The following is a 25,301-nucleotide window of genomic DNA, read 5'->3' on the forward strand; positions in this document are numbered from 1 at the left end:
AGGAGGTCACCTAGTCCAACCCCCTGTTCAAAGCAGGACCAATCCCCAGACAGATTTTTACCCCAGATCCCTAAATGGCCCCCTCGCAACTCTGGGTTTAGCAGGCCTATCTGTTCCCCTCCCCCCCCACACACACACACTTCTTTATCTGTCACCGATCCCCCTAAATCTCAGCATTAGAGGAACAGTGGCACTCTGACTGGAGAGCAGCAAAGCCTCACATTCCTCTAGCACTGCAGCTGGTACCACTGCAAATAAAACCTTGCCCCTCAGAAAGCAATGCAAAGGTGAAGCAGGAGCTATTCTCTGCAGCAGGCCTGCCTACTACCCCCCTAACATGAGACACAGATAGGAGTCGAGGGGTGGAATAGCAACCACAGGAGACGAAGGTGGCTTCTGTTTTTTAATCTTCCCTACATGGTAACAGCATGTCAATATCATTAATGAGGCCAGGCGTAGGCCTGCCGGTGGGATCCAAGCAGGGGCCTTTGTTAATAGTCCTCCAGAGATAGGGGCTGACCACTCGCTCTAGCAGAATGCAAAGGACTTAGCAGCGCAATCTGTATTGTTGACACTAAGTAAAATAATTCCCTGGAAAACTTCAAAATTAGCATGTAAGGAGGAAGAATGGTTGCAATTAGAGTGCGAGCAGCAGAGTCTCGGTGCCCCAAAGCCCCTTCTTCATGCATCTTCTCACTCCGCAGCATTCAAATTTGTCTCCATTGTCTCTTCCAAAGCTGCATGACCTGTAAGGAAGCTCTTGTGCTTTCAGAGCTGTGATGGGGGGATAAAAAATGGGCCTCAGGAGGCCTGCGTTTAGAGAGCACAGATTTGTCAGGATCAGTACAGACAGGGTTAGAGCCCCGGTGCCGCATGGCTTCTTTTTGCCGCCTCCGCTCCTGGGGACAGAATGAGGAGCTAGCCCTGATGGCCACCTGTTGTGGTGGGAGCTGTTGTCGGTGAACCGGTTGTGCTGCTGGTGACTTTCTTTTTCACTGTGTTTGCTGCCATGCGAGACCAAAGTCTCTATTCCAAAGAGCAGAGAATATAAACCAGACAGACACGGAGGAAGTTTTATGCATGTGATACACACAGGAGCACTGTAGTCGGACGCAACACATCACCTCAACAAAGAACACACCAGGCAAGAAAGGCTGGTTTGGTTTTTTTGTTTCCTGCAAGTTTGTTGGAAAAGCCACAGACTGATGGCTTTCTGCTATGGGCAAAAGTTATGCAGTTGGCTTGCCCAGCAGAAGTAGGTGTTTGCAAGTTGATACAACTTCATTCCTCCTAAACCCAAATGCAAAATTAGTGAGGGGGGAGGCTGGTAAATATTCGGGCTCTAGCTGCAGTGTTTGGTGATCCCAGTTCTGAACCCTTCCCTGTGCTCCCAAGCCAAGAAAGGCTAAAGCCTCTCAAAATTTGGATCCAGGTTTCAAACAACCCCCGAATCAGGTGACTATAAAAAATATAGGCCACTTGTAAAATTAGGAGCCAGGTCTGGTTCACATCTCAGCCCTACTCTCTAAATGTGGGAGTGTTTAGCTGAGGTTTTGATCCAGGCCCCTGTTTAGATTCAAGGAAGAGCTTCCCCAGGATCTGCAGTTCTTCAGGGATGCTGCCGTGAAGGGAGGAAGTCTGTGTGGTGGCACTGTGGGGCTGGACCGGCCGGGCACCCAGCGCTAAGCACCCTCCACTCCTGCTGACTTTAGTGGGAAGGTTGGCCACTCTCCTACAGGAAGGGGGACTCTATCCTGGGGAAAAGATTTGGGGAACGGTGGGGTGGTAAGAAGGGGAAGACGAGCTCCCAGTGTGATGCTGTGGCCAAAAGGGCTAATGAGATCCTGGGATGCAGGGGAATCCCGAGTAAGAGCAGAGATGTTCTTTTACCCTCTGTATTTGGCACTGACAAATATTACCCAGCCAAAACACAACACCTGAGACGGGTTATTTCCCGTCTCATCAGACACTCTCCCCTCACCTCCCCCACCTCCTTCTGGATTTGCTACACAATAATTCCTTGGGAGTTGGAGACGGAGCCTTCAGGAGAATGTTAATGCAGGATTGTCTTTGTTCTTAATTAGATCCCTTCAAGGGAAAACCTCCCGGCCCGGTTTATTATCCAGCTTTGTCAGAGCTTGTCTGCTTTATCTAAACACTTTGGAGAAGCCTCTTTACCTGTTTGCTTTACGGGAGACATTATCATAATCCTGGTCAATTGGAAATAGGTACAAAGGGCCACTCCACAGATGAGGGGATGCCTGAGGCTTAGGAGCTAATGGGTATTGGTCTTGGAGCATGTTGAACAATTATGCAGGGCGCTACTGGAATTTTGGTGCCTATGGGCATTTGTAGTTAGACCCTGATTTCCAGTGTGGGGTGTAGGCAGGTTCTATAAATACAAAACTTGGCATACAAGTAGCCAGCCCATGTGCAAAGTGACAGAGTTTCTTGGTCTCACTTATGTTGGAGCATCTCCAGGACCTACGTGTCAAGTAGAGTTTGTTATTGCTGGTGATGTACTAGTTCATATTAACCATAGTCGATAGGTGTGGTGCTTTCTCCCACCAGACACCAGCCTGAGCCCAAGTTTTGGCATTGTGTGAGGGTCATCTCTTTATAAAGTCACGCCCCATGGGAGTTTTTGCCCGAGAAAGCACTCCATAGAGCAAACGTGCAAAACGTACCCAACACACCCAGACCCATGCAGTTCTCCTGCTTCCATTGCAAACTCAAAGCCCAGCCCAGGATCAGAGAGTCGCAGACATTGACAGGTGTATGGTTTTGATGCAGTGCATCAATTTCACCTGCTTTTTGCTTTGAGTTCTTTGGGTGCGTTCCAAACTCATCAGGCAGCTGAGGGAGGTGTGGCTCAGATTCATGCAGCCCTAGCTAGAGACACAGCGCATCTGATTCTGATCTTGTTTACTCTGTCTTTTAACTGAGTAACTCCACAGCTATCAACAGAGCCAATCTTGACTTCCACCGATGCAAATGAGATCAGGAGTCAGACCCAGAAACTCACCAATACTAGACAAGCAGATGCAGTTATACGGGGGCATGTTGTTCTCCCACTACACGGGTTCACCTGCAGTTGGGGACTGCACCCATGTAAGCGAGAGAAGCATTTGAACAACAGAGTTTTAACTTGCACAAAACTGGAGTGAACAACTCTTCACTGTCACTTCAAACCCTAGTCCCTGTACTTCCCCCCTTAACAAGGGGACCAGATAGTACCTTGAGGGGCTTTATACTAGATATTTATATGAGTACAGACATGCAAGTTGTCTGTTTTACATATTATTGCCCTGATTTTTCAGTTCACGCAATGAATAATTTACAGAAAACGTGTGTAAGTATCTCTTTATTATTCATTATAATGAACTGAGACAGGAGTAATAGTCCACTAGACTGGAATTCCCTAGGGCTCAACTTAACTAGGCTGCGCTTAGCTCTCCCACAGTTCATTTGAATAAAGGGAGGGCTCTGAATCCTGATATTAGAATAGCAGGGTATGTTGCAGGTCGGGACTGGGGTGTGCTGGCAGAGTTCTGGGGGTGTGGGAGAAGGACTGGGATAGCAGTGGGAGGGGTGCTGCCCATCAGGGGTAGGGGGGTTGCTTTCAATTCAAGCCCAACTTTCATTTCGTGTATGGCCTTCCCCAGAATTTGCAGTTCTTCATGGCTGGCTGCTGTGAAGCGAGGAGAGTTTTGTGGTGGCACGCTGGGGCTGATCCTCCTGGGTGCAGGGCACGTCCTGGGAAGCACTGGCACCCTCTGCTGACTTCCAGGAGACTTGCATCAGCTCATCACCTTTCAAAACCTCACCTTGCAATGCTGGGGACAGGAATAGCACAACATGGGTACAGCAGGTGAGGACTGAGATTCACTGGCCGAATTCTGCAGGACTCAAGATTAGCCCTGCAGATGATGCCAATGTCAGGATTAAGGTGCATTGGCAGAGTTGTACAGAGAAGCCAACACCTGGGCTGCCAATCTGGATTAAGTGCATGGGCAGAGTGGTATAAAGGGAACACAAAATATGATTCCAGTGGCTCAATCCCTCTGTTGTTTGAACTTTGATGGGGGAAATGTAGGGTGGAATGACACCTCTTCCCCATGGTCTGTGAGTCCACCATGTCCCATTAAATGATGCGGTGCCTCCTTCTGGAGTGGTGGGACCGGCCCCTTTGCCGCTCCTCCGGCTCTTGAGAGGCAAAGCTTGTGTAGCTGCAGAAACGGCATCTTGTTTGAAATATGGCGGCCTCCTGGGGTAAAGGTAATAACATGCCAAGCTCAGCAGACCATCTGTCTTCCTAGGAGTCCACACTTGAAGTGGCTAGTGGGAGCATGTAGCCGCTACAAGGGGAGAATTATTTGTTTAAGGGAGAATATATCTCTAATTCCTCTGCACTGCCTGCCCAGGGGGGCACTGAAATATGCTTAATGCAGTCCCACCCGCACACCCCAAATCATAACCTTGATCGAGTTGACACTCGGTACACATGGCATGGGAGGCATATAACATTTCTGCAGCTTCCGTGCAAGAGGCCCAATGCTCCCCTCCTGCCATGTCTGGCGGCAGAGGTGAGTGAGATGAAACATCTTGGAAGGTGCTACTGTCAATGTATAAGTTTGAAGAGTGGTCTGAGCATCAACAGCAGCATTCATGCATGGCACGACCCAGCATGGCCTGATGATCCTGCCTCAGCGCAGGGGGAAGGGCCAGATAACCTTTTGGGGGGTCCCTCCAGCCCCAGATTTCTGTGATTTCAATGGTGTTAATACTCTGAGAATTCCCCTTCCATACCAATGTCAAATCACATGCCTCAAACACAAAAATATATACACCTCTACCTCAATATAACGCTGTCCTCGGGAGCCAAAAAATCTTACCGTGTTATAGGTGAAACCGTGTTATATCGAACTGGCTTTGATCCGCTGGAGTGCGCAGCGCCCCCCCATCCCCCCGAGCACTGCTTTACCACGTTATATCCGAATTCATGTTATATCGGGGTAGAGGTATATCTGGACCCCCTGCTCCCATCCCATTTGAAAACAGTAGTAGCCTTGTACCTGTTCGTTTGCTAGAGATTAATGGCCCGCTTGGGTCAGTATGGGCTACAGACACCACTTTTCGGCAAGGAACGGTGCAGGATCAGTTTAGTATCTGAGACAGCTTCTGATGGGGGACTGTGTCCCATCTGCAGCTGGCTGAGCTTGGTAAGTCTAGTTGGGTCTATAACTGTAAGGGTGGTGGTGTGGTTAAAGCACTCGCTTGGGACTCAGGAGATCTGGCTTCAATTCCCACTCCTGCCACAAACTCCCCGTGTGGCCTTGAGCAAGTCATTTCTCTCAACTTGCCTCAGTCCCACATCTGGAAAATGGGGATCAGAATACTCCCGTTTCCTGCCCTTCATCCCTCCTTTCTATTTAGACTGTAAGGCTCAGGTTTTTTAAAGGTGTGGAGGTGTTGCTGCACTCAGCCTTCATGTCCTACGTGACTGAGGTGGCTAAGTTCCATTTTCATAAGAGGTGTAGGAGCCTAAGTCTACTGAAAGTCAAAGAGACTCACGTGCCTAAAGCCCAGATCTGTAAAGGTATTTAGGTGCCTAATTTGCATTGATTTCTGTGATTTAAGAATCTGGGCCTAAGTCACTTGTGAAGTTAAATCACTCAAGACTTGCAATGCTGAGCAGGGCAATGCCTAAATCCCTCAAAAATCTGGGCCTATGTGCTTTGGGGGGCAGGGACTATTTCTTAAAGTGTCTTTATAACACCTAGCATGATAGGGCCCTGATCTCAGCTGGGTTCTATAGGCACTGCTGCAATGCATAGAATAATAATCACCAAGCCACTTCCCAGCTCTTTGCCTCAGTTTCCCCATCTGTAAAATGGGGATATCACTGGCCAGCCTGTCAGGGGAATTACGAGGGTTAATTCATTCATGTATGAAAAGCCCTGGGAGATCTTTGAAAGGACAGTGCAGTAAGAGGACCAAGTATTACTATTACAACCCACCACACCAGTAATGTCCATTTTATCACAACCAAGTGTTCTTGTCTTCTATGCTTGCTGAAGCTTTGGAAAGAAAGGGAAGGCTCTGGAGACATGTTCAGCTCTTGCTATAGCCAAACATGTGACACTTTTTCCAGGGGTGCTCCCGTGCCAGACAGACCCAGGAGTAAAATACATCAGGTGGGTTGTGTCAGATATCCTGGGATACATCCCCTCCAGATTCTTGTGCTGGACTTTGGAACTGAAGGGCACTCTATGAATGTTTCTGGTATTGTGCATTCTGAAATGTCCTGTGGAATAGTTTCTGTGGTTCTTTGTCCAATTCATGTGGGTTGTAATCTCTTGGGGGTCAGGAACCGGCTTTTTACGTGAAGTCCCTACTACACTTGTGGGGGCTATGGAACAGGAATAATAATGAATACGTTTGCTAGAGTGGTTTCTATAAAACCCCATTTGATTGTTTTGCCACCCTATTGTTTGCATCTCCATTATCCTGTACAGAGTTTTTACATACTAAGTTGACCAAAACCACTAGTGAAAAAAATGACCTCTTTTCAGCATCACTATAGGCACATTCCCGGCTGGCCATTGGCCTGTTTTCTGACACTCTCTCTCCCTCCGTTTGTAGGTGTACCGTGGACGAGAGGGTCACGCGAGTAGCTTGGTTGAACCGAAGCACCATCCTGTATGCTGGAAATGACAAGTGGTCTATAGACAACCGCGTGGTCATCCTATCAAACACAAACACCCAGTACAGCATCAAGATCCATAACGTGGATGTGTACGACGAGGGGCCCTACACCTGCTCCGTGCAGACAGACAATCACCCGAAGACCTCGCGGGTGCATCTGATTGTGCAAGGTAAGGCCCAGCGCTGCATGCTGAGAAAGAAACTTGTTAAGCTGAAGGCAGCCAGGGCTTCCTGCCACTACAGCTTCTATTAGGTGCTGCTGATGACGCGCAGGGGATAACGAGACATAATTCCTGCTCGCTGTCTTGGATGCTCAGTAGCCGGGCATTGAAATCTTGTCCTTTGTCTGCTTTTCCACACCCTTTTCTCTGCTGGGTAGAACTTGGGCCAATGTCCTCTGATGATTATCCCATTGCAAGTGCTCTGCCATCTTGGGATTGAATATAGAACAACTAGTGACTCCACTAATTGAAAGTTTAACTTGGGCCCCTTTAGTGCTTGCTGCTTCCAGTTGGGGATTGCACCCAGGACTAATGGTTGTTAGCCAGGTATGCTACCAGCAAAGACATGGACCCATCAGCTTAGAGGGTCTGGATTGTTGTGGTCAATGAGTTCAGCTGGGGACTCTTCTTGAAAATACCCCCGGTAACAGCTGAAGTATTTCCCATAGAAGGTGAGAATGGCAAGCTGGAATTTGTTTTGATGGTATCCTAGGCGTTGGAAGGGCCGGCCAGGCATTGTCAGTTCTTGCTTTCCCGCCTGCTATGGGGGGCTCAGTTCCAGAGGAATAAGGGATTCTTAGCATTGGAAGTGATGTCTCAGTGGCACCTTACTGGCCTTGACAGCAGAGTTATCTTCTTCTTTGGGAAATGCAGTGCTGAAATAAAAAAACTGTCAGGTACTATAGAGGAACAGATTCAAAGAGAACAAGGCTATCACTTTTCAGGAAAGACGACAGATTGTGTACGTACGTCAAAGTCAATACAAGCCATAAAGGGCTTTTGGCACACAGCTTCAATGGCTAATGCTATTAGAGAAATGCCTTGGCATAACACAAGCTGTTGGGTTGAAAAGTGGGCGTCTCGGAGTCTCTTCAGTCAGAAGGCTCTCAGAGCTTCTAGATCTGAGACGGGCTGGGTAGGAGGAGGTGGGCTGCAGCATGAATCTCTTTTTGAAGGAGTTCCATTGACTTGGAATATTTGATCCAAATCAGAAGAGTCTGAAAGCTTCCAGTACCAGTTGGAGAACATGAATTATAAACTCAGAAGGCATGCGCCCTGCATCCCCTGGAAGGAGATGGAATCCTCCTTGCGTGACTAGGTCAGGAAAATGTCCCTGTGCATTAAGAAGAGGAGGTAGCACCGGCATCCTATTGGTTAGAAAGATTTGATCACTGGTGGAAAGAGCTGTCAAAGAAGGGGGTGTAGGGCGGTTTCCACAGCCAGTTGAATCATAGAAATAAATGCTGAAATGCATTGGTTCCATTATCTCCAAAGAATAATGAGACCAGTGTTGGCTGTGTAAGGGGCTCTTGTTTTTCTCAGCACTAAACAGATTTCACCCCTTCACCAGCCACCCACCCGCCCACTTCAATTAGAAAGTAACTCCAGATCCCTACTTCTTTGCAACAGCTATTGGGTTTTGTCCAGTCTATAGATTAATTTTTCAGAGTTAGTGTTAGTTCAGGTTAGATAAAGATAATGAGAGTTTCCTAATCCTCTTAAAGAAGATTTATCTGGCTGAGTAGAAAGCTCTCCAAATACAATAAGGCATGTATAAAACCAGGACCTAATCTTTCCTTTAATTTCAAACAGCTGATGGGTATTGATTTTGCAATGAGCAATTCTGAAAAATTTCTGTGCCCCAACCTGTTCCTTAAAAAAACTCCTACTATTATTTATCCTCTCTCCATTTAGAAATGCTAAGGTCTGATTACTGCCACCAAATCAGCTGTCATTAAGGAAGAGAAAAACCCACCCAAATCTGTCATCTACCCTGTTAATTATGTATAGATCTAAGAATCAGTTACCTCACCACTTGCCCAGATTATTGTATCCTGTTTTTTCTTGCCAAGCTTCTGATGGAATTTACTGTCATAGTCCATTTGGGATGCACTGTATGCTGCACCAGGTATTCTAAAATAATCTAGGCATTGTCACCAGGGAAGGGCAAAACTGATTTGGGAAAAACAAAATAACTTACTGGGCCTTTCCCTCCCCATTTAGGGGCATTTCTAGATCTGAACTCAGACGAAGCAGCTGTTGAAATGTTTGCATGGCTGCATATTCCATTTTTATACCCATCTACACATCTCACATTCAGCAGGGTCTAGAAAGCAAAGTGCTAATATACCCCCCCAAAAAAAGCCTGATCTTGTGAGATATGCACCTAAATTTGCAGATCCAATAGACTCTGAGAAATCTCTTTCTAGAACCCTAATCTATTTATGTACCCTATCCCGTCTTTATCTTTCTAATTTATCCATTGCTCATTTCTGATGTATCTGAGCACTTGACACCATTATATAAACCCACATGGGTGATTTACAGGTGGACTTCTCTTTTTCTTTCTCCTCCAAGATCCAAATTCCAAACCTTTTGAGGTTCACCCATACCTAACTGTAACTAGAAACAGGTTCAGAAGGCAAGTTTCAGAACTGGATATGGATTGCATTTAGCAGAGGGTTCAAGAAGCAGGTTTGACGCCAAGGCAAGTGTTCGGTGTCGGGTTTGATGATGCTGGAATTCCTTGTGCCGGTCTTATGATAGTTTATCCCCGGATAGATGATTTTGAGATATGGTCCATCTTGGCCTGAAGTCTTAGGAGAACAGCAGTTGCCATGAGATTTTGGCTGCATCCAAACCATTTACTACTAAATGAACTATAAAAATCCTGGTGTGATTGTCTTATCTCTGTACTGGCACTTCAGTGTAACTACTTATGTGGTTAGAGCTACGCATATGCTTACGTACCTCACTGAATTGGGGCTTATGTGATGCAATTTAATGGTTATATGCCCAGTTTCAAACTGGAACCGGTCAAAATGTGTCTATTCCTGCTAAGTTTCACTTTGAGCTTTGAGGTTAAAATTCCCACCAGTACCATCTATCTACAGCAGGCATCGTCCCTGCTGTAATTAAGTCCATGGAATAATCATAGGGATGCATTTGGCCCTGGGATTGTACATGGTAGTTCTAAACTGGAATTTACAAGGGGGCAGAGTGTGATGTCAGGCTTAGCTACAGCACCATTTGCTGCCTCCACAGGGTTAATATTAAGGACTGGAAAAGACTGGGTGGGGACCAATATTAGGAGAGGAGAATGGCTGCAATATAGTTAGAGGGCAGGAAACAGATGGAAAGGGAGGGGCTCTCTTTTTTGCCGCAAGGGTGTGTTTCTGAAATGAGTGTGTGTGTGAGATAGAGAGAGAGAGATTATAGCTTTGCCTGCTATTTCCCCCTCCCCACGCTCCACCTCTCTTCTGCACATAACAACCAGTATCTTGCCTACTAAAATCCTTGTGTGATTATCTTATCTCTTTAAAACAAGCTGAAAAAGCCTCTTACTTCACAGAGACACTTGTGCCAAAACTCTGCTTGCAGCAGAGGAAAGCGCAGGGAGGTAGAGATCCATGGGACCTGCAGCCATGGCTTTCACAGCAGCGCAGTCTGCAATGCAGACCTTTTCCCTAAAGCGCTCAAGAATCAAGAAGGTTAGGGATTGTGACATTCATGGATGACGTTCCTCTGGAAATGCTTTATTTCCACACACGGGGCCAATTTTGCCTCGAGCGTAACCAGGCATTGTTCAGTTGACTTTAATGGAGTTCTCCCCACTTAACATCAGCTGTGAATTTGGTCAGTAGTTCTTAGCTTTACCTTTATTCATCCAGATGACTGGATCTTCCTTTCACACTCTCCGTGTCTTTCAGGTGTCGTGATCATAACCCAGTGCTAAGGATGCTTGTGGCCAAGTGATGTTTGAAGCAATTTCACTGCTAGTATGGATAGGGCAAAACCAGAAAGTGCTCGGTGGTGCTGAAAATGGTTTTGTCCCATCCGTACTATCAGTTAAGCCATTTTCAGGACATGCTCAGGGAGATTGAGGGCAAAGGTCATAACAATAGGTCAATTTCCCAGTTTAGCCGGGTCTTCTAAATTGAATCTGAGCTTGAGGAACACAAGTGACAGTGCGAATAACTGATTGTTTTGGTCGGCTGGCAATTCTGAAAAATGGGGACGGGGGGAGGATTGTTTTAGGTTGACTTAAAAACAAAAGTTTATTGAAATTTTCAGCTACACAAAACACTAATAGTTTCAGGTTGAACAAAACATTTTGTTTGACCTGCAGTGAAACTTTGCATTGAGATTTGTTTTTAAAACAAAAAGTCATTTGGAATAAAAAAAAATCAAAAAAGTTTGTTGACTTTTTTCAGATTTTTCTTTCCACATGAACTATTTAGCAAAACCAACACAACTTTGTGAAGCAGTCCAGAGTCACTGACACTGCATTTTTCCCTGGAAAAAAAAGTTTCAGCTGAAAAATGTCACCCATTTGTATAGGTGACCACGCTATAATGGAAACCAGGTAACCAAGATCTACTACAACTTGAACATGTAAAAAAGCTTTTACTTTACTGGCTTCCTATCAGTGGAAATGCATTAATTATTTTCTTCTTTGTGATTTGAGACTGCTAGCATAACCCAAATCACAAAGATGTGCTCTGTCCCCCTATAGTGGCACCTAGACCATCGAGAGCAGGGGTTCACAAACTGGGGGTCGGGACACCTCAGGGGTCACAAGCTGTCCGCCTCCACCCCAAGCCCCGCAATGCCCCAAGCATTTATAATAGTGTTAAATATATTAAAACATGTTTTTAATTTATATGGGGGGAATCGCACTCAGAGGCTTGCTGTGTGAAAGGGGTCACCAGTACAAAAGCTTGAGACCCACTGATTTAGAGATTGATGAGTCTGTTACTGCCCTGGCTAAAAGCTATGTATCTTTCAGCTCATGAAGTAGAGGCTCAGACACTAAGTTTTAGAAGTCCCAGGTTCAATCCTGCCCACCGACAACATACACTAGGACTAGGAGGGGATCCCCTTTTCCCCCCAACTTTTTTTAAAGCAAAGTCATTTGCTTCATTTTCTCCCTCCAATAAATCCATGAGTTGATACTGCCCGGTTGTCATTTCAATGGAGCCATAAGGTACTACATCAAAGACTGGTCATAGGAGATACAGAAACTTTCACCACTTGTTTCCTGCTTCAGATGCAGCCCTGGTTGATAATGAGTGGGAGCTGTTTTGCTCTGACAACTCTTTGATGGCCTGAGTCCAGTTCTGAGCGGGGCAGTATCACAGAGCAAACCACCAGTGTTGACAGTAATTACCCATCTCAGCAGAGAGGCCAAGGACTAAATGGGCCATGGAGACTGAATGCCCATCTTAACTCTGCGGTTGTTTTTTCCTGGTTAAGGTTGAGACTTGCAGGATAAGAGCAGCATATGGAGAATTTGCACAGTTGCGGCACACGTTGTCCCTGTTCAGTGGCTAAGTAGAGGATCCAGTCTCTGGGGCTGTCAGTCAGCATTAAATTCATGTACATTTTCAATACAAAGCCCAAACACTGCACTATCTCTAGTGTAAACTGTAACATTTTGGACCAGTAATTACAGTGTATACATGATGTCAACCTCATTTTTCATACAGTGCCTGAAGGGAGGCAGTGCTGTCTAGTGGTCAGAGCAAAGGAGGGGGCGCCGATATTCCTGGGTTCGATTCCCAGTTCTTGCCACCTGACTTACTGTGTGACACTAGGTAAAGTTCTCTAATTGCCTGGTGTTTCCCCATCTCTTACATGGGGATAATAATCCTTAATTCACTATTATTAATGCTCATGACGTGCTCAGAGAGGCTCAGATAGAAGCTCTCTCAGGTAGGAGAGCAAAGGATCATCATTTGTACCTCGTTACACCCAATGGAAGTGCCAGTGCTCTGATAGAAAGTTGGCACTTAAAAGACCCTCGCCACGTTCTGCTGCATCAGGGAGATTATAGCCAGACTGCAGCAATAAAAGTGAAAGAAGGGAAGGCTGGGGGCAGAGCCTGAGTTTAAACCTTTGAGTGCAGTTTCAGCATGGAGCGAAAATCTACAGGTGAAGCAGAAAACTCCTGAAAACTGGAGAGAGGCCTGAACCCAAACGCTGGCTCTAAAGTGACCCAAGCTTTGGGGGAAATTGCATTTGGAACTGAACTTTGTGATTCGCCCGCCTCTGTATAATAAGAGGATGCAACGGTTGGGTGGTGAAGTTTAGGAGATCTGGGAGGCTCCTTCCCAGCTCTTCCGCGAGCTCTTTGGGCAAGTCACTTAGGGTACAGTTTTCAAAAGCAGCTAAATGACGTAGGAGCTTACGGCCCAGCTCAACTACAATATTTAGATGTTGCTCTGCTCAGCATTACAATGCCTAACTAGCTCAGGAATGTAAGTCTCATTTTCAGAAGTGATTTAGGGACTTGGGTGCCCAAGCCCTATGTTTTTTTAATGAGTCTAAGGCTAAAGATCTAAGTCCCATTTGAAAATGGGTCTTAGGCACCTACGTCATTTAGAGCGCTGTTCAAAATGTGACCTTTATGCTGTGTCCACACGGATGGCAGCGCGTAGAGTACTGGGACCCCATGGGTAACTACACGCTGCTATGAAAGGTGGGCGGCATCCACACTTGTCCCTGCAAGGTGTAGCTACTTGCTGCCGTGAAAAGACTCCGGCAGTGGGGAAAAGCTCCAACCACAGACATGCCGACTTTCTGATTTCCCTGGGGGTGCTCAACCCTCATTATGCTCCAGGCCCTGCCCCCACTCCACCCCTCCCTCTTCCTGCCCCGTTCCGCCCCTCCCCCGAACGTGCCCCGCCCTTGCTCCGCCTCTTCCTGCCCCCACTCCCGCCAGTGCCTTCTGCCCGCCGCTGAACAGCTCATCAGCAGCAGTCGGGAGGCGCTGGTGGGGGAGGGGGAGGAGCTGATCGGCAGGGCTCGCCGGTGGGTGCAGAGCACCCACTATTTTTTTTCCATGGGAGTTCCAGCCCTGGAGCGCCCACGGAGTCAGCATCTATGGCTCCAGCAGCTACCTTTGCCCGCTTGCATCCCCACTGCCAGAGCCTTTTGCCTCTGCTGGAGACTTTCCCTGTGGTGGGGAAAGGATCTGGCAGTGGGACACGACACTGCTAAAAATAGCCATGTAGAAATAGGAGGCACTGCCTGGGCGTGCCGAGAGCCAGGAAGGGAACATAGCCTGGGGGCTCTCCCCCGCCTAAGCCGTACCTCGCCGTCTACACTACTGTCTATACCCGTGCTAGTCTCTGCCCTCTACAAGCTGCTGGGAGTGTAGACGTCCCTTTAATCTCTTTGTGCCTCAAATCTGCATCTGTAAAATGGGGTTAACTTTTTTCCTCCAACCCTCTGTCCGTTTGGTTTGTTTAGACAGTATGTTATTTGGACCAGAGTTTGTCTCTTACGACATGTTTGTACAATACTTATTCCCGCAGATCTTAATGGAAGCCTCTAGGCGCTATCGTTATAGCACTAATAGCAATGGATGGGAGCAGAGCCCTACCTGGGTGCCAGCCATCCTGGCATTTTGGGGACACTCGGATGTGGGCCGGAATGTGGGGGCTCTGGTCCATCTCCCTTGAAAACCCAGGGGATCCCGGTGGAACCACAGACAGCCACCGTCTGGGGCAACACAAGTGGGAGGTTTATGCTCCTCAACTTAACGAGCTGCGTTGCGTGCTCAGCCTGGCTAGCTAACAGGCGTTAATGACCAGTTAGCAACTGTGTTCAGGTCAATTAATTTATATGTGTATTTTGCAAAACTAAAAGTTGCCCGGTTAGATTATTGATTCTTTGTCCCTGTATTCAATTTGTTTTTAATTGCACTACTGCAGGGCCAGACCTCCCCTCGTAGCAACCCTGCGGTAAATCTGCCAGCAACTCAACAATCAACAATAAATGTGTCTCTTCATGTCGTTATTAATATGTCTCCTGGATTGGTTCATTACAGCAGTTAACAACGGTTTATAAGAGCAGGGATGGCGCGGGGCCAGAGGGCTTTTTTTTCCTTTTCTCTTTTTCAGAGGCTATGTTGTCCTGATACGATGGATGGGTTCGGGCACACACAAGTGCGTGTGTGTGCGCGTGAGAGAGAGAGAGACAGAGAGAGTTATAAACAGAAAGATACCTGGGATTTAATTTCATGTAACTAGGGTATGAGCCACCTAATCCTCTTCTTATAAACAGCTGTTGGGCTTAGGACTTTTCTGTCTATCTCCCTCTGCTCTCGCCATCCCTGTATAAATGAAACTGGAGCCGTTTTGGCAGACCACGTAAAGGTGAATGGGGGGTAAGGGGAAATAATTGGCAGAGTGACTTCACTGGCACTAATGACATCAGAGGAGCTGTAATTTCACCATCAGACCAATTAGTCGAAAGCAGAGGCTTTTGCCTTCGAAAGGGTGTTGATTAATAAGGACAGAAATGCAGCTCTTGGAAGGGGAGTGAGATTCTGGCTAGAGGGATGCCAAAAAATCATCACAAACATGCCAGCCAACAAGGCCACTTCCTTTGCATTTGATTTTTTGTGCATGTGAGTGATTTGCAGTCCTGTCGGGGAGGGAAGCGTCTTTTTTTATGCGTGCCATAGAAATGCATGCGGTGAAATCATTGGAAGCATCAGTGGTATAAACAGGAGCACTCTGGAATCTACTGACAGCACAGTACTCCTGCAGCCTCCCATGCATGGATTGTTTCAGGATATGGAATATATTTCTCTCTTGAATACAGAGCTCTTAGTCAATGTTTTGGTTGATGCTGTGCATTTTACACTTAATGTACCGCTTAACAATATCACTCCATCTCCTCAGTAGCCCAGACTCCTTGGAGAGGGAAATGAATGACATAAAAATCATGCATCAGTGACAATTGGGGTGGCATGGAAGAGGCTGCAGCAGTAGCGGAAGGAGATGAAGGGTGAGTGGGAAAGATGGAAGGTAGTGAAGAGGGCGTAGGGCGAGGGATAGGGGAAATGGCAGGAATGGGGTAAAACTTACCATCTCTAGGGCACTTTACCAACATCAACTAATTGATCAAGTTAAGGAAGTATAGTCAGAGAAGGGCCGGCTGTTTGGAGAGGCTAATAGAAAAATAGAGGAAATTGGAAGAGGTTGATAATGGGAGGAAAAAAAGGAGAGACGGTGGTGAGGGGGAAGGTATTAGAAAGTGATGGAGGAAAAATAGAGACCGGATGATAGAAAGTGGAACACAGAAGGAGAAAAGGAGACGATCCTGGGGAAACAGGGAAAACACATGGCAAGAGGGAAACATAGAAGGAAGAGGGGATAATAGGAGATACAAGGGCTCGATTCTGCAAGGTGCTGAGCATTTTGGCCCTGTTGCAGGAAAGCGCTAGGGCATGTGCTGAACTGTGTAAGCATGTGGTAGTCTCATTGAAGTCAACGGGAGAGCTTGCATGCTGAAAGTCCATAAACTCATGGGGATCACAGATTTTAAGGCTAGAAGAGACCAATATGATTATCTAGGCTGACCTGAATAATTCAGGCCAGACCATTTTACCAAGTGATTCCTTCTGCAGCAAGCCCATAACTTCTGCTTGAGTTGGAGCATATCTTTTAGACAGATGTCCAGTCTTGATGTAAAGGCTTCAAGTGAGAGGGAATCCACCATGTACCTAGGTAGGTGGTTCCAATTGTCAGTTACCTCATGGTTACAAATTCATGACTTCTTTCTAGTATGAATTCGGCTGGGTTCAGCTCCCAGCCACTGGATCTTGTCATATCTTTGTTTGCTAGATTAAAGAGCCCTCTAGCAGGAATCTTCTCCCTATGGAGGTACTTATAGGCCATGATCAAATCACCTCTTAACCTTTTCATTGAAAACAACTCAATAGATTGAGCTCCTGAAATTTCAGTGTCAGGCAGGTTTTCCAGAGCTCAAATCATGCTGGTAGCTCTTTTGTGAACCCTCTGCAAATTTTCAACAACCTTTTAGAGGTGTGGGCACCAGAACTGGATACCTTACCCAGTAACAGTTTCACCAGTGCTGTGTGCACAGTGATAAAACCACCTCCCCTCTCTAACGGATCGCAACCTCGTTGTGGTGGAGAGACTTGCATGGGCTAAAGATCCTCAGAGCTATATCATCCAGAGCTTTCATAGTCCTGATAGGGACCCCCTTGGTGAGCAGGTCTGAGGCAAGGCTCCTAACTAACCACGGTCCAAACTTCACAAGACCTCGAGGGTGGATCAGGCGCATATAGAGAACATTTTAGTGCTCTGCGGCTGTGAAGGAGGGTGAGGGCTGCAGCAGGTTGTCTTGGATCTCCTTGCCACTGGGTCAGGGCATTCCTCCTGTTGAGTCTCATGTGGTCACTGCCTGCGCACCGGTTTCCCCACATTAAAAGATTTCATGTGCAGGCCTCTGCCTAAGTGCTCACAACTGCACCAAGCCTTGCGGTGAGGGAGAAGTGGCGGTGAAGACAGGAGCAGTGATTTCTGGGAGTCTTTCATCACAAACCTGCACACAGGCGGCAGCCGTGTGACGGTCGTCTTGTGCTTGGATGAGACAGAAGTGCCTTTCGGCGGCAGCGGCTGTGACTGAGCAGGCCTTTTTAGGATCCCCTCTGCTCACCCCAAATGGGGAAGGGGCTAGGAAAGATGCCCCAAACGTAGGCTGGCTCACACTCTTCCGACTGGATGACCACGTCCAGTGGGATCTCCCAACTCCGCGGCTAAAACAAGAGATATATGAGGGCCCTACGAAATTCATGGTCCATTTTGGTAAATTTCATAGTTATAGGATTTTTAAAATTGTACATTTCATGATTTCAGCTATTTAAATCTGAAATTTCACGCTGTTGTAACGGACTCAAAAAATGAGTTGTGGGGGTGTTATTTTAGTGGGGGGTTGCGGTACTGCTACCTTTACTTCTGCTACTGCTGGAGCTAAGTAGCTAGAGAACAGTGGCTGCTGGCCAGGAGCCCAGTTATGAAGGCAGAGCCGCCGCCAGCAGCAGCGCAGAAGTAAGGATGGCAGCCGCTGCTCTCTGGCCACCCAGCTCTGAAGGGAGCGCAGAAGTGACGGTGGCTATACCATGACCCTGATAAAATGACCTTGCGACCCCCCAAACTCCTTTTTGGGACACCCAATTTGAGAAACGCTGATCTCCACCATGAAATCTGTGTAGTAATGGGTAAAATCACACAAAAAAACACATTTCACAATGGGAGAACAGATTGCATGGTCTGTGACATGTTTTTCATGGCCATGAATTTGGTAGGGCTCTAGATATAAGACAATGAATTTTGCCACCTGGAACGTCCACACCCTTATGGACTCTCAGCACAGTGAATGCCCAGAAAGAACAACTGCCATAATTGCCAGAGAACTCTCAAGACTCAACATTTGGCATTGCAGTTCTTGGTGAGACCTGCTGGGCCGATGAGGGCCAATGAAAAGAGGATGGAGGTGGTTACACCTTCTTTTGGAAAGGAAAGCCACCTGAAGAGAGACGCATTCATGGGATTGGCTTTGCTGCCAAAAATAAGATCGCCAGTCAGCTTTTGGAGCTTCCCGGGGGGATCAACGAGTGTCTCATGAAGCTCAGCAATAACCAGTATGCCACAGTCATCAGTGTGTACTCCCCAACACTTGTTGATTAGGAAGACAAAAAGGAGCAGTTTTATAGTGCTCTTGATGAAGTCCTCACAGCCACATCTAAGGCAGTGGTTCTCAAAGCCGGTCCGCCTCTTGTTCAGAGAAAGCCCCTGGCGGGCCGGGCCGGTTTGTTTACCTGCCGTGTCTGCACTTTACCTGCCGTGCCTTCCACTGGCCCTGGGTTGCCGCTCCAGGCCAATGGGGGCTGTGGGAAGTGGTGCGGGCCGAGGGATGTGCTGGCCGCCGCTTCCCGCAGTCCCCATTGGCCTGGAGCAGTGAACTGCGGCCAGTGGAAGCCGCGATCGGCCGAACCTGCAGATGCAGCAGGTAAATAAACCTTCCTTACTGTGAACTCTACTTCTCTCTTTTTACATTCAAGAATCCTGTTAGCCATCTTAGCCACTGTATCTCATTGGAAGCTCATGTTCAGCTAGTTACCAACTGTTCCCCTGTGACGTTATCTGATTAAAATATGACCACGTGGATCATTGTTGCTACCACTGTTATATAATTGCAACAAATCTTGTACAAAGTATGTCAAGTAAGGTATCTATGGAAAGGTTATGATTTGCTGAATATGATTTTGCTATTTGTATGCATGTATCATTTTTGTATTTGAAGTTATGGGTATTGGCTCTGTACCTGGATTTCAAATATGTTTGCTCCTGGGTAGCACCCACAAGGTAATTAGCCTGCATATCTTGAAGGGACTATTCAAATCAAATGGCTCATCAAGGGACACTTAACTCACAATGGACCACGGGAGACGCCTATCTACACTTAATGGATTTTCCTGTGAGCGTTCCATCTGACGTATAGGTGATGGCTTCTGCTGTGACTAAGCAAAATCATGCACGGACATGTGACTTGCCCATGTGAACCCAAACACCATCTTGCTACCTGTAATTTTCCACAGCAAGAACAATGGGATTTCCTTCAGTTGGCAGAAGCTATGAAAGGCCCTGGAAACACCTCCATTTTGCCTCTTTCCTGCTTAAACCTCTGGACTATGAACTTATACTAATGGGAGCATTCTAACCAAGGGACTGAGGACCTTCCAATGATTTGGAAGCAGCCAGAGACTTGATTAAGCCAGCAGTTTATTCCATCACTGCTATTAGCCTGATCTAAGAATTTTTCAATTGTTGTATGTATTTGATTCCTTTAATCAATTTTAACTCTCACCTTTCTTTCTATAAATAAACCTTTAGATTTTGGATACTAAAGGATTAGCAACAGTGTGATTATTGGGTAAGATGTGAGTTATATATTGACCTGAGTATGTGGCCCATCCTTTGGGATCAGAAGAACCCTTTTGTTTGATTAAACTGGTTTTAAAGAACCCTCATCTTTAAGTCTAGTGTCTGGGTGTTGAATCCAGGACTGGAATGTCCAAGGAGATTGCTTTTTCTGACTTCTTGTTAGCCAGTGTGATGAGTCAGAAGTTTACTTTTATTGCTGGTTTGGTATATGGTATGGGAGAATAACCACCAGTTTTGGGGTGTGCCTGCCCTATTTCTCAGCAGTTTGTCCTGAATTTGGTATTCTCAGCTATGATCCATGAAGGCATGGTGACAACCCCTAAATCCTTTTCAGAGTCACTGCTTTCCAGACTATGTTCCCCCAAACCTGTAAATTTGATGTACTGTTTTCCATCCTAGACCTTGTGTTTTGCACTATTAAAATGTGTTGTTCAGATGAGCTAGGCAAGTGATCCCAGTAACTCTGTAGAACTGATATGTCCTTCTCATTGTTTACCATTCCTCCAAGTGGTAAATGTGTTCTCTGCAAACTTTACCAGGCATAATGTTATATTTTGTTCCAGGCTATTGATATACATATTGAAAAGCATAGAGTCATGGCAGTTCTCTGTGGGACCCCCCTAGAAACATCCCCAGTGGATGATAATTCCCCATTTACAAGTGGGTTTTTTGAGCTCTGTCAGCTAGTCAGTTTTTAATCCATTTAATATGTGCTGAATTCATTTTGTGGAGTGCTAATTTTTTAATCAGAATGTTGGGCAGTACTTCATCTTTTTGAAGTCTAAGTATATTATAGCTGTACTATCCCCTGTCTATTTAGCAACAGATCTATATCATTGCTAGGATTTCTTTTGCTCCTGATATACATAAAGAACCCTCCTCCTTACTTTCCTTAATCTTACTAGCCATAGATTTTTCAGTAATACCTTTAGATTCCCTTATCAATTGTCTGCAGTTCACAACTGTTAATTTATAGTCAGTTTGCAGTGTTGTTCTAGCCATGTTGGTCCCAGGATATTAGAGAGACCAGGTGGGTGAGGTAATATCTTTTATCCGATCAACTGATTTATGATTCGAACTGTGTGTAGCTTGAAAGTTTCTCTCTTTCACCAACAGAAGTTGGTCCAGTAAAAGATATTGCCTTACCCACCTTGTCTCTCTAATGTATAATCAGTGCTGTCAACTTCCCCCTATTGCTAGGGATATTGCTGCTTTCAACTCCATTTTTAACCCAGAAAGAAGCCTTTTCTTGTTGTTGCAGAACTAGGGGTGTTTTGAGCATCCGGTGAAATGAGTTAAGCAAGGACCCAGACACCTCTCTGCATCAAGGCCTAAGTATTTATTTTGCAGGAGGCCAGAGTGCTCAGCACCTCAGAAAGGAGATTGAGGGTGCATATTTACTTGGTAGGAGCAATACTCTAGTTTTGGCTTCTGGGGCACATACACCTAGCAGGGGTAATTTGGTTCATTCACAACATGCCATTCTTGATCTCTTCAGCACAAGCAAAGATGCCCAATGTCCGACACAGCAGCATTGATCAAAGTGGGCTGTTATAAGAAAATGCCATGCTGATGGATGTATCAGAGAGAGAGAGACACTCATCTCATCAGCAAGTGTTTCTAAAGCAGTTTTTTTTCTTCCTAACAACTTGTTCCTTAACTCCCAAAAACAAAAAAAAAACCCAAGGTAGCTGTTGTTCAACTGCAACACATTGTGCCCAAGGGCCCTGAGATAGGAAATCTCACAACTTCAGCTTTTAAACTTTCTTTTATAATGTCTTTGATTATGGTCAGATGATGAAACTGTGAAACCTATTAAAACTTTACCAGGAGGATGTACTGCACAATACAGAGATGAGAAGGCCGTGCTCAGCCTTAGTTTATCTTTAGAAATGTTCTTCCAGCTGCATCAGATGTTGATAGTGCTGTTGAGAGCAGAGATGCATGCTGCCTTTCCACTTAAGTTTGTTGCCCTGAATCTATCTCCTTTTCAGGACATGGAAGGGTGTGTGCGTGCACAGTGGTGCACAAGGTAAATCAGTTCAGGTTTGATTTTGTACATTGTAGGATGCAACAATATCAGCTAAAATACCAGAACAATCAGTAGTAATAATAGAGGGACCAGTCTTATTCCCATTGAATCATGGTAAAGGTTTGGCCAGTTATTGTAATAGGAGCAGAATTTGATCCCAAGATAGTACCTTGAAAGAGTGACACCTGCCAGTTCAGGGATCAAATTCTCTGCCAGTGTAAATGCATGCAGCTCTGTTAATTTCAGTCAAGTTGCACCAATTTAAACTAGCAGAGAATTTGTCCATAGGAATCTTAGTTATTCAACAGTGTATAGATCCCTCCGTATGCCAGGCCACTGATGCTGTCTGCACATGAGTTTACCCATATGCAAAATGGAGATATTGCTACTTCAGGCTTGGAAGATTAGTTAAGACTCAGTGATCTGAACATAGAAAGTGCAAGGCATGTGCTAAGTCTCTGTTTGCTAATGCAAGACTGGAAAGTTTAGAGGGAGGTTTTGCCATGTAGTCTGTAAAGACAGCTACTGCTCAGACCTGAGGAAGGGATGATTAAGAACAGATCATGCATGACCTGCAGCGATACAGACTCAAGTACCTAAAATCAGTCTCCATCCCAGGCCTGGGAGTTTTATTTGCATCTAAGATCCTTACCAAACATCAGTAGGTTGGTGATTTCAAATCTTGATGTCAGTTTCATGAAAAAGACTAATGAGGATGAGAGTTGATGCAAACTAAACCCAATTCCAATGCTAGCCCTTCCCTGCCATCAGGTGATGGTCATTTAGAAGACACTAAATAGTACATGGGAGCTTTGAGGAGAGTTACAGCCTGGCCCATGAGTGGATCAAAACTCCTTAATGGACATTTATAGTGGATCCCACCATTGCAAACCCCACGCATTCAAAAATCATGACTGCTGAAAATGCTGAGATTGGCTTAAAATCATGGAGTAAATAAGGATTCATAATGAATAGTTTAATACTCAATTAGTGTACAATTGGTGTTTGGATTTTTTGGTTTACCTTTGGTTTTTGAACTTTAGGGTGCACTTGGGTCACATTTGTAAGTGTGGCTTCATAGCTATGAGAGCTAGAAGCTCTTTAAATAGAAGCTGATATTTTCATGTGCTCACATGACTCCAGGAGCTGGGACTTCACCCACCACTGCTGTTGATCACAGGATAGCCCCCTTTAAAAAAACAAAAACCACAGCACTACAAGAGTTTTGTCCAAGAAAGCTAAGAGCATCTTGTTCATACTCTGTTGCAACAGTGTGCACAATTTTACTTAATCAGAATGTAATTATCTATATTGGGATTTGCCAGAACACAAGGTTCCCAACCTCTTCCCTTGTCAAGACTGCTGTTATAACCCACACACCTCACAGCTATGGTGTTCTCTCCCCTCTAGTGGCACCAAGACTACTTAAAGAGCAATAAAATGAGTCTGCAACAGCCAGTTGGCTATTAGCTCATGCACTAAGCTTCAGAGGTCCCAGGTTTGATCTCACCTGCTAATGACCAGTCTGCCAGCATTACTCACTTTTTTTAAGTTATCACAAATGATTTGGACCTTGGTTTCAGATCTCAAACTAAAGAGCCCTTCACTAGGCACAGGGATGTCTGGCCTTCTATGAAGACCCATGTTAAGAAAGATGTATCCATGGCAGGATTTAGCAGCAAGGTTGTCCAATAAAGCAGCAAGACCCTGTTATGAGGGTTTTATAAAAAAAATAGTCTCAAGCTTTTAAAGAAACATCCACCTTTGATAACCCCAGCAGGCCCAGGCTCCTCCAGGTGACACTTCCTTCTGTAACTATGACTCCCAGCTGGAAGATAGTGAGTTTTATCCAGAGCTTCCCTACCCAGAACCTTTTGTGGGAAAGGGAGGTACCTGATGATTGACAGCTTTCTCCCCTGCACTCCTGGCTCCACAACAGCTTCTCTTTCACAGCATCATTCTTTACTCTCCTATCAAGTAGAGGAGACTGACAGGGACTGGTCCCAAAAGGTGTTGAAAGCCATTAACTCCCAGTAAAATCAACCTTACCAGAAGATGCTCAGCACTTATCACAATGTTCAGGGATGTTAGTGTCCTTAGCTTATATGTTCCTTATGTCTAGAGTGCTATGCAGATCCATGGCACTGTTATAAACAAAGTCTAAATACTGACCTAACTTAGGCTGTGATTTCAAGAGCTGAGATAGCTGCAGGCAGAGTAGACTAAGCTAACTGATGTGTTAGGGTTCCCTCCCACTCAACTCTGGGGTACAGATGTGGGGAACCACATGAAAGACCTCCTAAGCTTATATTCCACCATCTTAGGTTACAAGTTTCCCCAAGGCATAATTTCCTTTCCTTGTCCTTGGACAGTATTGCTGCCACCACCAAGTGATTTAAACAACTGTTCAGGGAGGGGCTGCTTGGAGCCCTATCCCCCAAAATATCCCCCCAGCTCCTTCACCCCCTTTCCTGGGGGGCTTGAGAATAATACCCCAACCAATAAGTTAACAAAGTGAGCACAGACCAAAGCCCTGTTTTTTAGGACATTGACAATCAGGTTCTTAAAAGAATTTTATTTTTTAAAAAGTAGAAGTATCACATCTGCAAAATTAAGATGGAAAATAACTTTACAGGCTAAATAAAGAGATTTAGAACAAAGGATTCCCCTTTGACTCTGCTTCCCAGTTACAAAACAGTAAGCAAGTTACCTCAGCATAGAGAAAATTCACAAGCTAAAACAAAAGATAAATACATTTCCTTGCTATTACTTACAATCTGTCATTTTAGAAATCTCATTTCAGGATCTTGTTAGGAGCTGGTTTACCTGTGTCCCTGCCAGCAGGTATATGGGATCTTGGGGAGCAATTACCACACAGGTGGGGTGCCAATTTCTTTATTAAAGGAAAAAGGGAGCGGTGAGAATTTAACCATGAAATATGATGGGATGGGGTGTATAGGGTGTTTACAATAGACAATGATGGTGGGGGGGTTTCTTATTGAACAGTGTAGGGAGTTTAACAGTGGGGTTTAGCACAATGGGATACAGTACAGTAATAAGCAACTCAACTTTATATAGGAACAGCTCTAGATCCAGTGTGGAATGTAAAACATACCAAAAGGAGATGCAGAATAAATAGTAGCTTCTATATAGAATGGTCAACAATCTTAGATAGAATGTATTAAGTGGTTGGTGGCCTTATACACAATGTAACACAATAGTATTAATGCAAATACAAAGTACATCAGAAAGGTGGAAGTAAAATGTGAATCACAGTGCAATACTACAATGAGTGATAAGTGAAATTATGCAGTGTAGACTTAATTTGTGAGGCTGTGATAGCAAGAGTGTACCCAAAGGCTGGGTCAAGAAACAGGGGAGCAGTGGGGGAATGATAGTGGCAACTGATGAGAGATGCAGCTGCAGGCAGCGAGAGACTCTGAAGCCCTGCAAGGTAAGGACAACAGAGCAGTGTGTGGGGGGGATTTGGGAAGTTCAGAGGTGATGCAGACAGGGGAAAAAGGCAGCAGGGGATTGGAGCAGCAAGAACCTTATCTATCCTCTAACTTAATCAAA

At 45.6% G+C, this 25,301-nt stretch overlaps 1 protein-coding gene across 8 annotated transcripts in view; it reads left to right on the plus strand.

Moving 5' to 3' along the window:
* Positions 1-25,301, plus strand: part of OPCML (opioid binding protein/cell adhesion molecule like) — an 823,390-nt gene that overhangs the window by 641,902 nt on the left and 156,187 nt on the right. For all 8 annotated transcript variants that reach the window (XM_044996760.1, XM_044996761.1, XM_044996762.1 and 5 more), the window contains one exon: positions 6,646-6,878. In XM_044996760.1, the coding sequence (XP_044852695.1) occupies positions 6,646-6,878 (233 nt within the window). The remainder of the gene's footprint in view (positions 1-6,645; positions 6,879-25,301) is intronic.

The sequence above is a fragment of the Mauremys mutica genome, chromosome 22 (genome assembly GCF_020497125.1).
Source record: "Mauremys mutica isolate MM-2020 ecotype Southern chromosome 22, ASM2049712v1, whole genome shotgun sequence".
Classification (NCBI taxonomy): domain Eukaryota; kingdom Metazoa; phylum Chordata; order Testudines; family Geoemydidae; genus Mauremys; species Mauremys mutica.